The sequence below is a fragment of the Cololabis saira genome, chromosome 3 (assembly GCF_033807715.1).
Source record: "Cololabis saira isolate AMF1-May2022 chromosome 3, fColSai1.1, whole genome shotgun sequence".
Lineage (NCBI taxonomy): Eukaryota > Metazoa > Chordata > Actinopteri > Beloniformes > Belonidae > Cololabis > Cololabis saira.
The window spans coordinates 7427415-7449810 of NC_084589.1; the positions used below are offsets into that span (position 1 = coordinate 7427415).

Here is a 22396-nt window from a genome sequence, read left to right on the forward strand (position 1 = left end):
GAGAACACAGCTTCAAACTTAAAGGAGACCTATTATGAAAAACAGGTTTTCTCTTGCTTTAACATATATAAAGTGGTCTCCCCTCAGCCTGCCAACTCAGAGAAGGAGGAAAGAAACCAAATCCTGCAGTGTCTGTACAGCCGCCTGGATGATCCGTCCAGTGTGATGTGGATCTACGAGCCAATAAGATTCTGCTCCCATCGTTACGTAACCAAAATGCAAACCACAACTATAAAAGCGTGTAACTGCATGAGAGCGTCCGACTATCGTAGCACTGCGTGACGTCGGATTTCTTCTGTCCATCTCCCTCCAGCAGCTGCCACTTTATGAGGTTTTTGTAGTGAAATGAGGAGGAATCATACAGTATGTTAACATGCAGCAGTTCAATCGGATTTTCTGATCGTATAAGACATCGCTCGGATTTTTAAACTGCATGTAAACACCTCAATCCGATCTACTTCAGACCTATATCGGACATTTAATAATCGGATAGCAACACTTAGATAACTCGTTCACAGTTGGAATGTTAACGCCATGTATACGGAGACATCGGATATTGCAGTCTGAGCATGCTGGAGAATTTCCTCTGGGGCTTCACCCGGAAGTGAAAGGAGACGGCGCGTGTTAAATAGTTGTTTAAACACCTTTAAAAAGATCGAAGCAGAAAGAAGCAGATCAAAATAAAGTGGAAAAATATACGGAAGGCGTAACATTGGCGCCAAACAAAATGGGTCAACCGGAAGTGGCTCTTTGTTGAAATGGTTACCATGGTTACCTTGGTTACAGCGCCACATAACGTCACGAGTCAGCCATGCTCTGGACATTTATCCCATTCTCTAAACAGCATGTAAACTCAGACAAGTGGTCGGGTCTTCTGGATGTTTATCTGATACCATCAGAAATCTGATCTCTTTGCTGCATGTAAACGTACTGAGAGAGATAACTTCTCATTTCAACTAACTGGATCAGCCGTTCCTCGTCCGTGACCGTTTCCTACAGCGCTTTCAACCGGCTTTCAACGCGAGCGACAGGAAGGAAATAGAAGCAGGGCGTCCGACAAATGTTCAGCTCAAAACGGCGCCCTGCGGCCAGTTAGGATCGTCGATTAGAAAATAAAGCAATGGAATTGATTTTGTCGCTGACGCTCACACGCATCGCATGCAGTTAGGACACGGTGAGGACACGGACACGGTGTAACTCCTCCAGCCGGAGCTTCCGCCATTTTTTCGTAGTGGTGTATCGCGACATTCAGGCAGCCAATCAGCACAGAGCCTCATTATCATAGCCACTCAGAAGCCCGCATAGATAATGAGGTTAGATGCCATAATAGGTCTCCTTTAACTTCTCAAAACCTGCACATAATAAGGTCTTACTCCATTGCAGATAAATCCATGTCGACTTCCTCTCCATTCATCAGAGGTATCTTCTTTTTCTTATTTCTAGAAAAGAAACCAACAAAACAGCTCTTAAAAACTCCTTCTGAACCAGCTTTACTGAGAAAAGAAACAAGTTTTAAAAAAACAGAACAAATCCACCAAGAAAGTGCATTTGACATAAGTTTCAAAGGCGATAAGCCGCAGAGCTCAGAAATGTACCTTTATAATGTTACAAATGCAATCATTCATGGCAAATGCACAAAACATGACTGAATCTGTGTTATTTCCTGTACCTTCTGCTCTTGGAGTGGCAGGGGATGTCGTGCTTGAGGCTGTTCTCTTCTATCTGCAGGGTGTGGTTGAAGGACCCGTCCAGTTCTTGCACAGTCACCTTGATAGGACCCTACAGGGAAACATTTATCCTGTTATGTACGTGAACAAAGGCCGCCCTTCCTCATATCTGTGTCTCCAGTGACAGAAACCAGGGGCGGATAATGGATGGATAATAATGGCTGGTAAATTTATGTTATTTAACTTTTTCATAACATGTAACACTCGTATCATTCATACTTCAGTGTTCCACGTTAAAGCTCACCACATATTTCTGAGTTCCAGATGACGTATAGTCCTGACGGATCTCCAGCTCCAGCACGTTCCTCTTCCTGTTGAAAGCAAAACTGCCGTAGAATTTCACCACACCGCTCTGGTCTCTGAATGTCACCAGTTAAGACTGAAAAGCCATGCAGATAATTAAGAAAAGGCAAAATCCCACCCAGTTAACAGAGATTATTTTGTTGTGGCATATTTCTTAATAATACCAGAGTGATTTTCCCTTGAGCTAAACATGTTTCATGTTTCTTTTTTTTTTTTTTTTAAATGTATTTATTTAGGTGCAAATTTGCCATGTTGGAGACAATGAGTGCGTTTACATGGGAAGTTTAATTCCTCTTTAAATCAGAATTAAAATAAATTTGATTTAAAATGAGTAAAAATGACCACGTAAACACCTAATTCTGAATGAAAATGGCCATTCTGAATTAAACTTAATTCCGAAGTAAGTGGCTGGTTTATTCAGATTTTAAATCTGAATAGAATAATTCCAGATCATGTAAACACTCATTCCTCTTTAAATTAATTCTGGTCTTTCTTTCTGCTCGTTCTCTCGCCCGTCTGTCTCCATGACGATTATATTCCACTGGGCTTGTTTTCCAAACAAAGTTTCAAGATGCAGCAGCAGTAAACGCTGGTCAAGAGCAGAGACCATTTATTTAATAAATAGCTTGGAGGACCTGGAAATAATTAAAAGAACAGATGGAAACAGGAAACATCAAAATTGTGAGCTTTTCAAAGTTGTAGCGGCTAAGTTTGTTTTTCTTCCGGTAGTTTAACTTCCGGTCCCCCCCCTATCCAATCAGAACCTTCCCAACCCCCAGACCTTAAGACGAAACGTGTTTTCCATGTAAACCTCAATTCAGTACTATTTCCATGTAAACTCGAAGGAAGATTTAATTCTGAATTAATTATTCCGAATTAAAAAACATCATGTAACCGTGGCCAATGATTTTCCATTGAGCTAAGCATGTTTCTTTTTCTTTTAAATGTATTAATTTAATGAGATGGGGGTAATAAAAAGTCTTGTTTCAGTTTGCTCCATGAAGGTTTATCCAGTTCAATGCCAGTTTATGCCAGTTCCACCTCCGTCCTGTCCCCGTGGTAAAGGATACACCCACTGCTTGATGAGGGGGCCGATGTCTTTGCCCGACACGTTGGAGATGGACTTGAGGAAGCCGTAGGTGGACAGCAGCATCTGGCTCCACATGTGGCTCTGGTACTTCTGAGAAGACGCCGTGCTGGCCAGGCTCAGGAGCTTGTTGAAAACCTGCACGAGAAAGCAAAAAACACACTTTTAATAAACATAGAGCTTTGTAGTTTGACTACATCAATTACACCTGGACAGAATCAAGAATGTCCTGATTCCTAGCCCTTTAATCTCTATTTTTGGCATACCTGAAGATTTTAATAGTTTTACTAATATAATTGCTTTTTCCTCTGTTGTAGCTCGTAGACGTATTTTACTTCAATGGAAGGACCAAAAACCTCCATCTCCCAATTCTTGGTTGAAAGACCTGATGTCCTTTTTATATTTAGAGAAAATTAAATACGGTATTAGGGGTTGCTCTGATAAGTTTTCTTATATTTCTTCTTTATATCTTTCTCTTGTTAATTATTTGGCATCCTTGGAAGATTAATTTTATTTGATTTAATTTTAGGGAAGTATGATATTGCTAACCATTTCTATTTTATCTTTATTTAGGGTTCCTCTTATGTCTGTTTATTTTATTTTTTATTATTTTCTATTTATTTCATTTCATTATTATTTTTGTTGTTGTTTTGTGTGTCCTGTATTTTATTGTATTACTTTCTTTTTCCTATCATTGTCTTCAGTCAGAGTTTGATTGGTAATTGGTACTTACATTGGGACTTGTTTATAATTATGTATTTTATAGTGGTTGTAGGGCTGCACGATTCTGGACAAAATGAGAATCACGATTTTTTTGCTTAGAATTGAGATCACGATTCTCTCACGATTTTTTTCCAATATAAAATTTATTGCACTTATTACTTTAACTTTGCAACAGCTGAACAAAAATATAATAACAATAAACATCTCTTGTCTTCTTTACACAAACCTTTGAATAATTTAAACAATAATAACAATTTTGAACAATATTTGTTCCTCCCTGAGTTGAACACCCTTTCAGAAAGGGGACTTGTAACAGATCCTGTAGTTCTGAGGCAACAAATTATTCCTCTGGCTGGGATGAACCCCCCATTGCCTTTTGCTGCTATTAAGAAGCTGCCCATACAAAAGGTAAACGTTACAAAAAATATGATGGTGCCTGATAAAAGACTGGCATCAACTTTGTAACAGCTGACATTGAACATAAAAACAATAAACATCTCTCTTGTCTTTAAATAATTTTAACAATAACAATTTTAACAATATTTATGTGCAATATGTGTCAGGTGATGAGAAAGGTAGATGTTTCTCCAAATGTAATCCACAATCATTAACAAAATAATACAAACATGACAACATGATAGTTGACCATGACAGGACTACAACAACCTAGAACATAGGCCTAGTCCTTTTTTTATGCAGCCATCTTTAAATTTTTTTTTTTTTTTTTTTTTTTTTTTTTTTTTTTTTTTTTTTAAATCGTCGTCATTTGGAAATGAGATTGCATTCAAGCATGAATCGAGATCGCGATCTTTTAACGATTAATCGTGCAGCCCTAAGTGGTTGTGTTTTGGGGTGTTTGTTATGTTAAGTTTTGTGTCTTTATTTATTTACTTTTTTGTGTGTGTGTGTGTGTGTGTGTGTGTGTGTGTGTGTGTGTGTGTGTGTGTGTGTGTGTGTGTGTGTGTGTGTGTGTGTGTGTGTGTGTGTGTGTGTGTTAAAATATAAAACAGGGTAATTTGTTGAATCCTTTTAAAAATGTTTATTGTGTAATATGCATTACATCGAATACCCAATAAAGATAAAAAAATAAATAAAAATGTCCTGATTTGTTTCTGACCTGCAACATGAACTCCATGCTGATCCTGTTCTCTATCAGCCTCATCACCAGGTGAGCTTTGCACTGGAACATCTTGTAGTACTCCCAGGACAAGGTGTGGGGGTGCTTGATGGAGAAGTGGAGGTGGGGGGTCGGACTGAAGCGAGAGAAGCTTGCTTAGTAGGTCACGCACTTATGAAATCAGGAAAAGACCTGTTACCCAAACGGTCCATGATGGAATTGGGACTAAAGTTAAATGTAATCCATACCTGTCCTTCTCTTTGCACCCGCTGAACGCCGGGTGCAGGAGAACCCCTCCCATCTTCAGCTCATACTCCACAATCCTGTCCATCTCCTGGAAAACAGCACACAGAAAACAAAGGAATTCATCAACATTTACATACATACATACATACATACACATACACATACACACACACACACACACACACACACACACACACACACACACACACACACACACACACACACACACACACACACACACACACACACACACACACACACACACACACACACACACACACACACATAAATGAAATACCACACAACATGCTTCTAATCAACATTATGCCCATCATTTGCTAATCTAATTGTTCACTTTTTTCTTTATCTATTAATTTCTCTTGAACACATGGATTCAACTGACAATTATCTTTTTTTAACATGTACTTCACTGTTATCATTACATGTATAATATGTTTAGAGATTCTAGAGGGGAATCTAGTCAGATTTATGAGAAGACAAACCTCTCTGAACCAGTGCCGGTACTCGTTCACTCCAAAGGTTTTCTTCAGGTAGAGGCCGTAGATGTAACCAGAGATTCCCTTCAGGACCCACTCATCAGCCCTTTAGAGAAAAACACTTTAGGACAGTGCAACTTCATATCACAAAAGTTACATTCAGTGTGTATATATATGTACGTATCTATACACACATATATATATCTATATCAGGGGGGATGGTGGATTGTATCATATGGGGACAGATAATTGTGCTGATTACAAATAATATAATATATTACAAATAATAGCAGTGACCAAAACACCTGCAGAAATACTGCAGGAATGACATAGCAGCAGTTAAATGCAGCCTTCTGTAAGCTTTAAATATCCACTGGGCTTACATCAAATACCGTACATCAAAACACAACAATAAAAAACACTTTTCTGAACTTATCAATATGACTCTGTCCTTCACAGGATAAGTAACATGGATCACTGCAAAAACTCACAATCTTAACAAGAATATTTGTCTTATTTTAGTTCAAATGTCTCATAGTCATAGTAAAAAAATTTCATTACATTTAAAACAAGACTCATCACTGGAAAAAACAACAATTTTCACCTGTTTCAAGTAGATTTTCACTTGAAATAAGTAGAAAAATCTGCCAGTGGAACAAGATTTTTATGCTTGTAATAAGAAGATAAATCTTGTCCCACTGGCAGATTTTTCTACTTATTTCAAGTGAAAATTTACTTGAAACAGGTGAAAATTGTCAAATAAGGTATTTTTCTGGTGTTATTTTTCTGGTGATGACTCTAAATGTTGAAATAGCAGTAAAACCACATTCATTGATGAAATGACATAAGGGATAGAAAGGAGGGATGGCAGTTTTACAGGGGGGATGATTTGGACCGTCTTATTTCAGGGGGGATGATTTGGACCCTTTTTATTTCAGGGGGGATGCCATCCCCCCTCATCCCCCCTCATCCGCAGTACTGTATATATCCTATTTGTTAGCCAGGGGTGGGTAAAAATATTAAAAGAACTGATGCATCGCAATTCTCCCCGCCCTAATTCAATATCAATTAAGCAAAGCCTCTGAATGGATTCCCCTCCTGGCCAGTGGGGGCGCTGTGCGCAACATTTTCTTATGATTCGTGTTTTGTGGACGGTGGCTGCACGCGACCAAACAACAATAAAATGGCGACGATGGCAAACGAAAAAATCTTTCAGATCAGACGTTTGGACTCATTTTGAATTCCCATTTAAAGAAGGAACATGAGAAACGGACTAAAGTAGGGTGGTGTGTAAGTTGTGCCAGGCACCACGCGGACGCTCTGCAACAACCTACGGCTAAAACTGTGGACCCAAAACAGATGCAACTCCACAAAGCTTTTGTCTGCAAACTACCGCCAGGACTGTCCGCGCACGGAAGATAAGAGTCTTCATTTGTAAGGACCTTCGACCGTACAGTGTTGTGGAAAAATCAAGGTTTTAGGAAGATGGTACACACACTTGAACCACGATACGCAATCATGTTGACACAGAACTGTCATGTGTTTTTTTATTTTATTTTAACTTTTGTTCTACATTAAAAAAGCACAAGTGAGCCATTATGGTGCTGCTAAGTTTAATTGCTCAGTTCATTTCTATGGGAAGTAACATGCCACGTGTTATAGGCATGAAAATAAAAACAATGAAAAAGTGCCAACAGGTTTTTGTGTATTTCTACATCTTACTGAATCGATATCGAAGCATTTAAATCAATATCAAATCGAAATCGAATCGTGAGGTTCTTAACAATACCCAGCCCTATTTTAGCATTAGCAGGGGAGATTTTGGAATATGTTCATGGGTAAAACCCACAAACTCATCTCTGCTGCTCATCCCACAAATGATCACTTCTTACAAATATGTCAACATTTAAAAAGGGAAAAAACAGGCTTTCCAACAGTATAGGATTTATTGCCAAGAAGCATTGTTACAACAAAGAAATAATCTGCCTAACACAAATGTCCTTCAGTTGTGCTAAGTTTATATTTATGAGCGTAAATTTACAAGCTTGTAAAAAAGTCAAACAGGATGATTCAGCCTAGCTGCTCCAAGTTTTTCTGCCAATAGATTATATTATTATCTATTACTTACAAATATGGGGGACTTAAGACGTGGCTTTCCAATCTCTCGTGATATGAAAGAAATCTTTCTAAAAGAACAAATTCATACTTGGAAAAGTGCAAAATGGCCCATAAAGACACCATAATTGACAACAAAAGCCTAAAGTATGTAATGTTTCAGCAGACATTGATTACTATAAAAACCTAATGCTCCAGTCACACATTCCAGGAAGAATAAAACATTTATCCAATGTTAAATGGTAAATGCTGGAACTATATAGCTCCTTTTTAACACTATCAAGGTTGCACAAAGCACTGTGATTCGTATCTACCCATTAAGCCAAAAACACCCTCGCGCACACAACTTCTATTATATAATCAGTCTTCATGCAACAGTGCTTTGATTTTTTACACTCAAGCCCTAATGAGAACAGCAGGGGACCGGCGTGGGATTCAAGGCCCAGTTTCAGGCCCCAGTGTATCCCCCTCTTTGATTCATGCAAGCAGCAGTGCCAGACTTGCTTAAAAATCAAGGATTTCTGACTTTCGTGAAGCTTTTTTTTGCCCCTCGGGGCTGTTAAACACCACCAGCACACTCATCATACAACAACATGCACGATTTAAGGCTCCACATGGGATGTTTGGAGGTGAGAGGCGGTAGTGAAAAGCCTAGTTTCCACAGTACTGGAGCTTCAAGTTTTATGGTCAGATATGCTATATGTTCAACATACAGAACAATGAAAATGACTACACTGCAAAAACTCAAAATCTTAACAAGAATATTTGTCTTATTTCTAGTTAAAATGTCTCATTTTTAGTCAAAAAAATCTCCTTACACTTAAAAACAAGACTCATCACTGGAAAAAAAAAACACAATTTTCACCTGTTTCAAGTAGATTTTCACTTGAAATAAGTAGAAAAATCTGCCAGTGGAACAAGATTTGTTTTGCTTGTAATGAGAAGATAAATCTTGTTCCACTGGCAGATTTTTCTACTTATTTCAAGTGAAAATTTACTTGAAACAGGAGAAAATTGTCAAATAAGTTATTTTTCTGGTAATGACTCTTGTTTTACGTGTAATGAGATTTTTTTGACTAAAAATGAGACATTTTAACTAGAAATAAGAAAAATATTCCTGGTAAGATTTTGAGTTTTTGCAGTGTACTGGGATTAAAGTTCACCGGGCGAAAATGTAATAATGAAAAAAAAAATATCGATCTTTAGACATACAAATCGATGTGTAGTAATTAATATGAGAATTGATTTAGAATCGGAAAATCTATTTTTCCAACACAGGCCTAGTCGTCACGCTGGAAAACAGCGAGAAAACAGCATAGATCTGCTGTAAATCTCTCACTGCCCGCCTTCTATAAAGACCTTTAAAGGCTATTGTTACCACACTTTACTGAGACGGCTAGGCGTCGTTGGAAATGGTTGGGATGTGGTTGGGGCAGTGCAGCTCCAGGCAATGACACTTCCTTTCCATCACAAGGCTTATCGCAATGGCTGAACTGAAAACACCTCGTCCCACCAAAGTCTCTGTGTTTAGCCTGAAGTTTGATCCTTATGACACATAAAAGTGTTTGTCTCACCATGACATCCTGGAGATGAAGCAGCCGAAGAACTGCTGAGCCAAGGCCTGGGCCAGGCAGCGCCGGGTCTGGGGCGTCTGGTCTATGACGGTCGGGCTGTGGAGCAGGTTGGTGCTGAAACGGAGGGGCAACATGTCAACTCTCTGACTGAACGAGAGAAACCTCAGTGGAAATACAGCGCTTCTATCAGCCCAGGGGTCGGCAACCCAAGATGTTGAAAGAGCCATATTGGACCAAAAACACAAACAACAAATATGTCTGGAGCCGCAAAAAATGAAAAGTCGAAATGTCAAGAAAAAAGTCAAAATGTCAAGATTAATGTTGAAGTACAATCTTGAGAAAAAAGTCGAAATGCCGAGAAAAAAGTCGAAATGCCGAGAAAAAGGTCAAAATTTCGAGAAAAAAGTCAAAATTTCGAGAAAAAAGTCAAAATTTCGAGATTAAAAAGGATGAAGTTGCTCCTTTGAAAAGGAGGGTTTCTAGCCACAGGAGCTTAACTCCCTGGTATAATTCAGATATCCGCATGTTGAAACAAAACGTGCGTAAAATGGAAAGGAAGTGGTACTCTTGTAGGTCTGTAGACTCTCATCGTGAATGGAAAGATATTCTAATAGTATATAAAAAAGCCATTCGCAAAGCCAGAACAGCTTATTATTCAACGTTGATAGAGGATAACAAAAGTAACCCACGTTTTCTGTTCAGCACTGTAGCCAGGCTGACAAAGAGTCACAACTCTGTTGAGCCGTGCATTCCTGCAGCTCTCAGTAGTGAGGACTTTATGGGCTTCTTCAACAGTAAAATCGCGAGAATTAGAGAAGAAATCAACCAGCCGGTTGTAGGTGTTTCTTCAGCTTTAGCGACTTCCCTACGCTCTGACTTATCTCTAGACTGTTTTGATCCTATAGACCTCCCTGAGCTGACCTCACTCGTCAATAGAGCTAAGTCAACCACATGTATGTTAGACCCCATCCCGACTCGACTATTCAAACATATTTTTTCTCTTATTGGTACGACAATACTGGACCAAATTAACTTATCCCTAAGTTTAGGATATGTACCACAGGTTTTCAAAGTCGCAGTAATTAAACCTTTACTTAAAAAACCTTCTCTTGACCCAGACACCTTAGCTAATTATAGACCAATTTCCAACCTTCCATTTGTGTCTAAAATTCTGGAAAAGGCAGTTTCAAGCCAGTTATGTGACTATTTGTATAGAAATGATCTGTTTGAAGTCTTTCAGTCAGGGTTCAGAATGCATCATAGCACAGAGACAGCACTTGTTCGAGTCACGAATGACCTCCTTATGGCCTCAGATAAGGGATTAGTGTCCATACTGGTTCTACTGGACCTCAGTGCTGCTTTTGACACTATAGATCATGGCATTTTACTGCACAGGTTAGAGCATGTTGTTGGGATTAAAGGGACAGCTCTATGTTGGTTTAAATCATACCTATCTGACAGGTTCCAGTTTGTTCATGTACATGAGGTTTCTTCAGAACAGTCAAGGGTCTGTTATGGTGTTCCACAGGGTTCAGTGCTAGGGCCAATCTTGTTCAGTTTATACATGCAGCCGTTGGGAAGTATAATCCAGAATCACGGCATACAATTTCATTGTTATGCTGATGATACGCAGCTCTATTTGTCTATGAAGCCGGATGAAACAGAACCGTTAGTTAAACTTCAGGCATGTCTTAGGGACATCAAGGATTGGATGTCCAGAAATTTCCTGCTTCTAAATTCAGATAAAACAGAGGTTATCATTCTTGGTCCAGAGCATCTTAGGAAGGGATTAGATGGTGTTGCGATGGCTTCCAGTGCAACTGTGAGAAATCTTGGTGTTATTTTCGATCAGGATTTGTCGTTTAAACCATATGTCAATCAGGTTTGTAAAATAGCCTTTTTCCATCTCCGTAATATTGCAAAGATTAGGAAAATCCTCTCACAGAGTGATGCAGAAAAACTAGTTCATGCGTTTGTATCTTCTAGACTAGATTACTGTAATGTGTTGTTAGCAGGATGTCCAAGTAATTTGCTGAATAGGCTCCAGCTGATCCAAAATGCAGCAGCACGAGTACTGACAGGAATTAGCAGGAGAGACCACGTCTCTCCAGTGTTAGCGTCGCTCCATTGGTTACCCGTAAAATTCAGAATCCAATTTAAAATTTTATTACTTGCGTATAAAGCCCAAAACGGCTTAGCTCCGCATTATTTGCAAGACCTGATAGTGCCTTATGTTCCTGTCAGAGCTCTCCGTTCTCAGAGTGCAGGTTTACTCGTAGTTCCTAGAGTATCTAAATGTAGATTTGGAGGGCGGGCGTTCTGCTATCAGGCGCCATTACTATGGAACCAACTTCCAATCTGGGTTAAGGGGGCTGACACCACCTCCACCTTTAAAACTAAACTTAAAACATTTCTGTTTAGTAAAGCCTATAGTTAGTGTTTAGTAAACCTCTAGCTGGTGTTGGTAAATCTCTAGGTAGTGTAAACTTTAGTGTGTCAGAGTCGCTCCTGTGGTTTCTTGTGCTGGCCCCCCCTTCTCCTCCCTTTTCTCTCTTTTGTCCATGTTGCAGCATCCTTTGCCGGACACCGGAACCTGCAGTGTGGGAGTGAGGGGGGCAGGGTAACGGCCCCTTTTGGGCGGGGGAGAATGTTCGTCCCTCAAGACTCCTCTCCCTGGCCCTGCCCCTTCTCAACCTTTCCCCGACCCTGCACCCCAACCTGGGACTTGATGATTGGGCCGGAGCTTCGGGAGCTGCGTGCTGGCCTGCGGTCCCCACCCCTGGTCATCCCGTTGCTGGCCCCCCCTTCTCCTCCCTTTTCTCTCTTTTGTCCTGCAGGTGGCCGTGGGTGGCTTGTAGCTTGCATTACGGAGCACAAGTCTTTCCCTGACCCTGCACCCCAACCTGGGACTTGCTGATTGGGCCGGAGCTTCGGGAGCTGTGTGCTGGCCTGCGGTCCCCACCCCCGGTCATCCCGTTGCTGCTTCCACCTGCCTGCTGTGCTGTTGCCGTCCCTGACCCACCAGTCTGGCCCTCGGCAGGAGGGTCCCCCCTGATGAGCCTGGTCCTGCTCAAGGTTTCTTCCCTCCTAAAGGGGAGTTTTTCCTTGCCACTGTTTGGCTTAAGGTTTTTCTCCCACTAGGGGAGTTTTTACCTGCCATTGTTTATGTAATAACTGCTCGGGGGTCATGTTCTGGGTATGGGTCTCTGTAAAGCGTCTAGAGACAACTCTGTTGTATTAGACGCTATATAAATAAAATTGAATTGAATTGAATTGAATTGAATTGAAAGGAAAAAGAAGAAAAAAGAAAAAGAAGAAAAAAACGGTCAAACATTTTTTGAAAAAGCTCCAGGAGCCACTAGGGCGGCGCTAAAGAGCCGCATGCGGCTCTAGAGTCGCGGGTTGCCGACCCCTGGATTAGCCACATTAACAGCAGCACACAGTGGTCAGTGTGGTTGGTCGTTGCATAAGTGAATGCTCTTTATCTCAGAGGCTGAGAGAGCAGGTAACGCCCCGTCTCAACACCAACCTGAAGATGCTCATAGAGGCGTAGGACGACACTTGAACGTACGCCTCGTCCACAAACACGGTCTTGAAACAGGAGTAAGGATAGCGGCACGTCAGGATCTCCTCGTAGAACTCAAAGATCTCGTGCAGGTAGGACATGGAGTGTTTGAGGAGAGGCAGCAGCTGCGGCAGGCAGAAATGAGTCACCTGCAAGACAGTCAGAGTGGTGTCGGTTAAACGGCTTTTCATTTCATGTCATTTCTCAGTTTGTTTGCTTATTAGGGCCCGAGCACCCGAGCAAGGCCCTATTGTATCTGTAGGATTTTTATTTTTATTTTTCCGACGAAATGGGGGCCTTTTTCCCCCCTAAACGTGCCCCAAAAGTCACCAAATTTTGCACCAAGCCAGACCTGGGGAAAAATGTTATATTTAATGGTTTGCATTAATGGGCGTGGTAAAATGGCTCAACAGCGCCCCCTAGAAAACTTTGTGCCTCAAGCCCCACAATACAGTTTGATGTACATGCACGAAAATCGGTACACACCTGTATCATGTCACAACGTAAGTCTCATGGCTCCATGGCCGAAACCCAACAGGAAGTCGGCCATTTTGAATTAATCGTGTCATTTTGGCGCAATTTATGCCATTTCTTCAGCCGCTTCTTCGGCCGAACCGTAACGTGCACCCAGGTGTGTTATACATCAAAATGTGCATCTCCATCCTGCGATGATGTGCATTACTTTTCTCAGTCAAAAGCGTTACCGTGGCGACGCTAGATGCCAAAAAGCGTGCCCCCCCTTCATCTGAGTGGTCCATATCTGATAGTTCCTACTTTCTGCCATAACTTTTGAATGGTTTGACATAAAGACTCGTGGGATAAAAATCTGGGATAAATATATATATATATATATATATATATATATATATATATATATATATATATATATATATATATACATACATAAAAATAAATCAAATTTGCAACCAGACAAGTTATTATCTTTGTCTAGGTGTCTTCACATGACTCAGTGGCTGTGTGTCTTCAGTGGTGTATTCTGGTACTGTGCCAGTAATCTGGTATAAATCCATCCCAAAATGAGTTTATTACATCACCCCACCCTTTTATGTGCAGGCCGGGGATGAGTGAAGGACAACACGAGTTCTGGGGATACAGAATTGTAGTTAATGTGGATCACGTGCAGGCAAATCCTTTCCACCAACCTCGTGCATGTAGGGGTCTACGAGGATCTCGAAGGGCCCCACGGCCAGGGAGATGTTGGGAGCTGCAGTGGGGATGGGAAGCACGTAATGGAAGGTCTTTTTCCTCATGTCGTGGGTGTAAATGGTTTCCACCAGGTCGCCGCAGGACACCGCCACCATGGACGCGTCCACGGTGAACTCCAGCTTCCACGTACACAGTTCTGAGTACGAGTCCACGCAGGGGAACCAGAACCTGGAGGAGAGGATTTAGAAAATGCAAATACAGAATTAATGCAGAGGTTTTTCTAACTTAGAGCAGCAACAAGTACAAAGGCAAAGCAGACAGGGATCATTGGCTTATCTTTCTAATGCTGCGTTCACACTGAAAGCGTCACGGGCGTCATAGGCAGCCGGCTGCCATTCGTTTTCTATGAAAACACGTGTCGAGAGGCAGCAAGAGCAGCAGAGGCGTCGGGAGCAGCGCGTCGAGGCAGCGTCCAATCACAGACCGGGATTCCTGAAGCAAGAACCCTCAATGCAGATTGTACTTTCATGTACACAAACGTACACAGGAGCAGAGCTGTGCACTAACAAACTTATTTTCTCAGGAATTAATAAATTTCATCCAGCAAACTGACATTTTTGGCTGATTTCACTGCCTTTTTTACCTGAACTCTGAATGTGAAACAGTAACTGATGGTTGAGGAGCTGGATGGTCCCAACGATTTTAAAAACGGTTTAAAGCAAATTATTCACAAAACACAGTTTAAACATCATGACCAAATCCGCTGGGACCCGGTGTGTCAGTGTTCACTCAGACAGACTGCAGCTTCACCGGGACCAACGATGATGGTTGATGTTGATCCAGGACCAACCTGGTTAAGGAGCATCAAACTCACTCTTATCTACGCTGAAATAACACTAGAATATAAAGAAGGCTTCCCAAAGTGTGATCCATGGTGAAATAGGAAACTCAAGATGTGCAGCTATATATAGATATGTGTAGCTTTAGCCCCGCCCACTGCAGCTTTAGCCCCGCACACTGCAGGCTTCGACAGTGCAGCAGCTTTCAGTGTGAACGCACAAAGCAGCGTGATGCTGGCGTCAGGAGATTTTTGACACTTTCAGTGTGAATGCAGGGTTACGACACCTGCAGTGGGCGGGGCTTTCAAGCTGCAGAACTGGAGGGAACAATGTGCATATAGCTTACATATATCTATATGTAGCTGCACATCTTCAGTTTCCTATTTCACCATGGATCACACTTTGGGAAACCTTCTTTATATTTCTGCGTTCAGTCCTGGATCAACATCAACCATCATCGTTGGTCCCGGTGAAGCTGCAGTCTGTCTGCGGTGATCACTGACACACCGGGTCGGAGCGGGTTTGGTCATATTGTTTAAACTGTGTTTTGTGATTAATAAGCACAGTTTTTAATTATTTTACATTGGATCGATAGTTCAGACCATCCAGCTCCTCAACCATCAGTTACGTGTTTCACATGAGCAGTTCAGGTAAAAACGTCTTTCGTAGACAATGAATGGCAACCGGACGCCTATGACGCTGTGGTGCTTTCAGTGTGAATCCAGGGTCAGAGCCTTTGAGTAGCTGAGAAAGTCTGCTCTCTGACTCATTCAAGTTTGCAGGTTTTAAGCATTGTTTGGAGACCTTGTGGAGTTCTGGTACCCGAAGGAGAATACGTGAGCGCCTCTCTCGGCCAGGCTGCCCTCCACATCAGGAGCAACGAAGTGGAGACCCCCTTTGGGCTGGTCCAGAGAAAATTCAATGTAGACCTTCAGCACTTTCAGATCTGAGGAGAGAAAAACGACAAACCAAGAGGTCACAAACAGACTTAGATGCTTAAATACATAAATACATAAAAAGTTATTCAAGAGTAGTATCTTTGATCATCACTGCTGGAACTTAACCTTTTAGGAACAATCTGAAGATGATGACAAAGTTCTTTTTTTTTTTGTCTTAGACCAGGGGTTGGCAACCCAAAATGTTGAAAGAGCCATATTGCTGCATGTATCTATATTAGTTATAACTGGGGGAAGATTTTTTCATTATGCACTTCGAGAAAAAAAGTCAAAATGTCGAGAAAAAAGTCAAAATTTCGAGAAAAAAGTCGAAAGTTTGAGATTAATGTTTTAAGTACAATCATGAGAAAAAAATCGATATGTCAAGAAAAAAGTCAAAATGTCGCCAAAAAAGTCGAAATGTCGAGAAAAAGGTAGAAATTCCGAGATTAATGTTAAAGTACAAACTCGAGAAAAAAGTCGAAATGTCGAGATTAAAAAGGAAAGGAAAAAAGAAAAAAAAGAGAAAAAGGGAAGAAAAAAAAGGAGGGAAAAAACAGGAAAAAAAGGAGAAAAAAAAGGTTAAACATTTTTGAAAAAGCTCCAGGAGCCACTAGGGCGGCGCTAAAGAGCTGTATGCGGCTCTAGAGCCGCGGGTTGCCGAGCCCCGTCTTAGACTGACATTTCTTTCCACAGTAAGATATAAACAGAACATTATGCCACTATCTCACCGTCTCCCTGCTTCCAGAGTTCAGAGGGGACTTTGATGACGAGCTCCCCGTTCCCAGCGTCGGGGTCCACAGCGCTGACCGCTGCCGTGTAGGCGCTGGAGAAATAGTTGAGGTTCCTCCTGGACAGACAATCACAAGAGAAACGATCCATTTTTTACCCAACACTTGCTCTTCCCAAAGAAACTGATGCTGACAATGATGCACCAAAGAAACATAAGAAAGGTTTGGTGGACTGCATGTGCCACCCAAGCACATTCACTCCCATCCACCTGATATCGATGATTTCCTTTACAAACCTAACAATAAACAATAAGACCTACAGGTCTGAGCAGGGCTGGGGATCCATTCAAATGTCAAGAATCGATTTGATACTTAAGATTCAGAATCGATTATCAAGATTTGATTCGATTCCGATATTGATTTGGGTTAGTGTTATTAAAACTGTTTTTTGAGCTGTTGCATGAATTATATGACTGTAGTTCTGCAACATATTACTACTAGTATTATATTGAGATTCAACAGCAAGTATTGGCAGCTAATGATGCTGTAAGGACCAATCAGCTCCCAGAATGCTGATAGAACTGCTTTCAGAAACATCGTGGAGCAGAATTACCAAACAGATCCAGGGAGGAAACAGAGACGTAGGTTTCATTTTTTCCCACATTCCGATTTAATTTTTTCCATTTCCTGTCTTTTTCGGTTTTTAATTTTTGAGGATTTGGTTTTTATCATTTTATGCAAATGTAACCCCAAGACAGAATATAAAGTAATGAAATGTAGACAATTTATGCAATTATAACTGAAAACTTTAATGTTTTCATACCTTTAAACATATTTAAAAGGAAAAAACATGGCGCCAATTATTCTCAAAACATTCCTTTTTTGGGCATTAAAAAAAAAAAAAAAGTTGTAATGTAATGATGAAAAGAAATCGTTCTTTAGACATACAAATTTATTTTTAGGAATTAATATGAGAATCAATTTTTTCCAACACAGGCCTACTACAAACTGTCAACTGAACTAAAGTGATAGTTTTCGCCTTTTCTGCAACAGCGTAATGTTTGCTTCCGTTCCATGAGATGTGCTTTTAAAACCAGTACTTACTGCTTGGACTCGTTGTGGCAAACCTCCAGCGTGGGGTCATTGTAAATGAACGGGGCTTCCAGTTCATTTACTCGGACTCTGTAGATGCGGCACTGTTTGCTGTTGAGTTTGATCCTGTTCAGGTTCACCACGGTGGGGAAGATGGTCAGCTCAACGTAGCCCTGAAAGCAGAGGGATGTTCAGTGGGAGACACTAGAACTGCAGGGAGATGGACGACAGTCCTTCAGCCTCGAGGTCGGCATACCCTGTTACACAGTAACTTGCTTAAAACTAGTGTTGTCCCGATCGATCGGCCGCCCGATGGATCGGGACATTTTCAAAACATCGGTATCGGCCAAAAAAGTATCGGGACATACCCAGTTATTAATGTTTTTAATATATATATTAAATCGTTTTATATATTGTTGCATTTAACGTCAATTCCGGCCATTGTGAAATTCTATATAAGTTCATGTTCATTAAGGTGCTGCTATTCATCCATTCAGAATGTTGCACTAACGTTAAAGGTATTGTGACATCATTTTTAACATGCTTTTAACACTATTAAAAGTCTTGGCCAACATCCCTCAAATGTGTCTAAAAGAGTGTAACAAGAAAAACTTCACTCTAGTACTCTTTTCCTGGCTTTTTATTACAGTGATTTTTTGCGCCGTGAAAAATGCTTCCTTTCCCCCCTTTCCTGTCAATCATTGCTCCGCTCCTCCTCCAAACCTCCTCCTCCTCCAGCCATACGCTCAAGCGACGTCGGAGAGGGAGCATGGATGTATTATATAGAGCAGGGGTTCTTAACCTTTCTGACCTTGGGGCCCAATTTTTTCAGTACAGAGTGGCCCGGGGCCCATTAAATATAAACACTGTATAGCAGGGGTATTCAACTTTAAGAGGTCCATTTAGAGAAAATGTACTCAAGCGAAGGTCCAGAACATCATAATATATATATATATATATATATATATATATATGTATGTATGTATGTATGTGTGTATGTGTGTGTGTGTGTGTATATTCAAGTAGCCTCATAGTTGTATCAACATCTGCATCTGACTGTTATATTAAAAAAAGTACATATTTGCCAATTAACATGTTTAACTTGAATTAAACATATTTTTTTCTCTTAAAAATAAAGTAGATTTTATTTTATTTTTCAAATGCTATCTTATTTTATTTCTCTACCAGCAGTTTGAATTTCCCCTTTTCTTTGTTAATTGTCTCAACACATTTTTATACTAAATTAATATAAACACATCTTAACAATTTAAGGTTCAGGTTCAGGTTCTCATATGCATGTGGAGGTGCTCATTGATGAGCCTGAAACGATATTTAGTTTTAATTATGTTCACTGTGGAGAAAGCTGCTTCACAGCTGTATCTGGACCCAAACATGGGCAGGATGTTTTAAGATGGTCAGTTTATTTTCTGTGACTTCAGTTCAGACTTGAGTGGATATGTTTGATGAAAAACTTTGTGTTTTGTTTCAGTGGCGTTTCACTTTCGCACTTTGAACGCCACGGTCTCTGAACGTATGAGACACTGGTTTTGTCCCAGTGGGAAGACTGAACAGGATGAATTTGTCCATTCCGGGTTGCATATTTAAAAATACAGCGAGGACAAAACTTAGTTTGATTTTACTTTGAGTTATTTACATTAATAAGTTGTCAGGACTCAGTGTGTCGGGTTCATCCGAGCCTGATCAGCACAGCCCGCACCGCAGCTCTCTGGTCGCGCTGCAGCAGTTACTTTCCGATGCTTTTTCGAAAGCCCGAACAGTCCAGTCCAGCAAACACGACAGCCCACGCATCTACATCTACCATCTTTCAGCAGTAACGACGGAGCCGCCCGAGCGGCAGCCTCAGCCGACCTCCCCGGCCGCGGGGACGCGCCGGGATAAATGATGACGCCGCGCTCGCTCGCTCTGGGCGCAGACCCAAGTAATCGATCCCTAATCCTGGCGGATCTAAACCTACTCTGTGCAAAATGAAGGATTTTCTCTGTAAAGACACACCATTTCTCTTACTATTACACGTACTGAGCTGAGTGTCTTCTTCTCCTCATTTGGTTGGGAGTTGCTATGCAGTCCCGCGGCCCCCGCAGCCCACACGTACAAAACTGAATTTCTTTTGGCGGCCCACTAGATGGCGCTCGCGGCCCAAGTGTGGGCCGCGGCCCTATGGTTAAGAATCACTGATATAGAGGGAGCGACAGGCGAAGCATGCACGGAAAAGCAGGAGGGCGAACCACAGCAAACAATCATAAAAATAAAGGCATGCAAGCAGCACTGTCCCCTTATCTTAAGTCCAGTCAGTGGCCGCGGGTCTTCTTAGCAGTTTTCCTCCGGTGATTAGAACAAAAGAGGCTCTAAACTGCTCCGTGTTAAGCCTCATTTATGGTTCCGCGTTAAATCGACGCAGAGCCTACGCCGTAGGGTTCAGCGTATGGTGCGCGTCTCCGCGTAACCCTACGCCGTAGGCTCTGCGTCGGTGTAACGCGGAACCATAAATCAGCCTTTATGGTGCACTGGAGAGGAGAGGAGGCAGGGAGCTGGGTGGAGGGGGCGGTGATTTAGCGGGCCGTTACGTAACGGCCCGCCACCAAACCACATGCGCCGTTTTTGCATAGTTATGCAGAAAATCCCAGAAAGCACACAATACACTGAATGTTAAAAGTTTGTTGTTTTTTGGGTGTAATTGATGTCAAGACACCCAACAAAACACAAAAAATCTAATTTTCTTGTGTTTGTGAGTTTGACTGGATGTCATTCAACTACCTCTTTTGAAGTTAAATTTATGTATTTTTGTTATTGCACTATTCTGCACTTTTTGTTTTAGTTTACAATTTCATGTTTTTACATTTTGTGTCACCAGAGCTGATAAGCTTTGTTGAAATACATGTCCATGTTGTTCTCCAATGGACAAGAAAAGAAACTTGGGATAATTTGAGTTTTAGAGTAAAGTATCAGAATTGTATCGGGAGCCAAAAAAAGTGATCAGATGGGAAAAATCGGGATCGGCAGATACTCAAACTCAAGTGATCGGGAGTTGGTGTAAAACTATGGAATTGTTGCGAAAAGGATTAAAAAAAATGTTTAAAATTAAGACTATCAACGGGTATAAAAATATACTGTAATGCAATCAAATTCCTTGACACCAAATTCCATAATGTAACAATTATTACTAGGCTTTTGTTTGCTTCTTTGCACCTACCGTTAACAATCATTAACTTTTTTTCCTGCACTTCTTTATAAACATTTGATTGTATGATAATAGGGTGTGATTTCCATTTTAATTTATGATCAATGAGTGTTCCAAGGAATTTGTATTCTGTTACTCTTTCAATGGGAATATTGTTAATTTTGATAGAAATGTCTTCGTTGATCTTTCGGTTTCCAAATATTAAAAGCTTGGTCTTACTTAAATTTAGGGAAAGTTTATTGGTGTCAAAGCACTTTTTCATAAAACCCATCTCCCCTTGTCCCCTACAGCTGCACTATACTATTCCAGGGATGATGTGATGATGCTGGTCTGATAAATTAATGAATGAATGAATGGGTGATTCATGTGAATGATGTGTTCAGGTTTTACTCACAATGACAGATTTCCTTCATAAATGAATGAATGAGTGATGTGAATGTGTTCAGCAGGTTTATGAATGAGTGAGTGATGTAAATGTGTTCAGCAGGTTTATGAATGAGTGATTGATGCAAATGTGTTCAGCAGGTTTATGAATGAGTGATTGATGTGAATGTGTTCAGCAGGTTTTACTCACAATGACAGATTTCCTCTGGAAGTTGATGTTGTTGATACAAACCGCCTGGTGGGTCGTGGAGACACAATAATAACCACATTAAAACCTGGTTCAGGTTAAACAAACTAAACACTTCCTTTATGAAGCAGGCATTTAGTAACTGATACAATCAAAGTGCGTTAGTAATTTTCAGACATTGACAACACAGAGATACTTATAGCTTAAAGGGTCGCGGGCTCTCGAAGCCTTTATCCTTCTTCCTGTTCATCCTGGGTCCTGGGAGTTCTCACAGCTCCAGTCTCATGTCTGCTCCGCTGGTTAAAGGTTACTCCGCTGTTACTCCTCTGGGTGGTTAATCAGAGCCAACAGGTCGCTTTAAGTGTGTTGCCGGGCTTGGTAAGTAGTTAAAGTGCGAGTTGTTCCTCTGCAGGCTCGATCACCACATCCCCGTCTGCTGGACTGCAGCCATCTTCTTTCTTCTTCTTCCTCGGGTTTCAGGTTTTGGCGGCTGGAAGAAAAATACAGCGTTGTCGATGCCGCCCCCTACCGGCGAGGGGGGGGACCTGGACAGCGCTGCATGGAGCACAGGGGGCAAGCCATAAGAACAAAAGCCTGAGATTAGACAGGTATTAAAGGGTTGTTATTATTATTATTATTAATAATAATAATCTTCTTCTTATCCTTTCGGCTTTTCCCTTCAGGGGTCGCCACAGCGAATCATTTGCCATAAGACCTGGAAACAGGCATTGTGACGTAGAATTGTCAAATTGGTCTGATTCACCACACGAATCGGTACAGATTACTTTCGTACACAACATTGAACATCACGGGTCCGTTTCACAAAGCAGGTTTACCAAACTCTGAGTCTAATCCTGAACTCTTAGTTGATCTACTCTGAGATCGGAAACTCTGAGTTTTCGGTTCCA

At 41.1% G+C, this 22396-nt stretch overlaps 1 protein-coding gene across 1 annotated transcript in view; it reads right to left on the reverse strand.

The window, feature by feature from the left end:
- The window catches only part of LOC133440843 (transcription initiation factor TFIID subunit 2), a 49837-nt gene extending 27902 nt beyond the window's left edge, over positions 1–21935 (reverse strand). Inside the window, exons 1-15 of the mRNA XM_061718171.1 lie at positions 21689–21935; positions 21492–21546; positions 17731–17891; positions 16627–16745; positions 15765–15906; positions 14118–14349; positions 12919–13103; positions 9390–9503; positions 5707–5806; positions 5206–5291; positions 4958–5093; positions 3101–3255; positions 1972–2086; positions 1670–1779; positions 1374–1439 (exon numbers count right to left, since the gene is read on the reverse strand). Coding sequence (XP_061574155.1) covers positions 1374–1439; positions 1670–1779; positions 1972–2086; positions 3101–3255; positions 4958–5093; positions 5206–5291; positions 5707–5806; positions 9390–9503; positions 12919–13103; positions 14118–14349; positions 15765–15906; positions 16627–16745; positions 17731–17891; positions 21492–21546; positions 21689–21738 — 1826 coding nt within the window. The 5' untranslated portion in view covers positions 21739–21935. The remainder of the gene's footprint in view (positions 1–1373; positions 1440–1669; positions 1780–1971; positions 2087–3100; positions 3256–4957; positions 5094–5205; positions 5292–5706; positions 5807–9389; positions 9504–12918; positions 13104–14117; positions 14350–15764; positions 15907–16626; positions 16746–17730; positions 17892–21491; positions 21547–21688) is intronic.
- Positions 21936–22396: the final 461 nt, after the last annotated feature.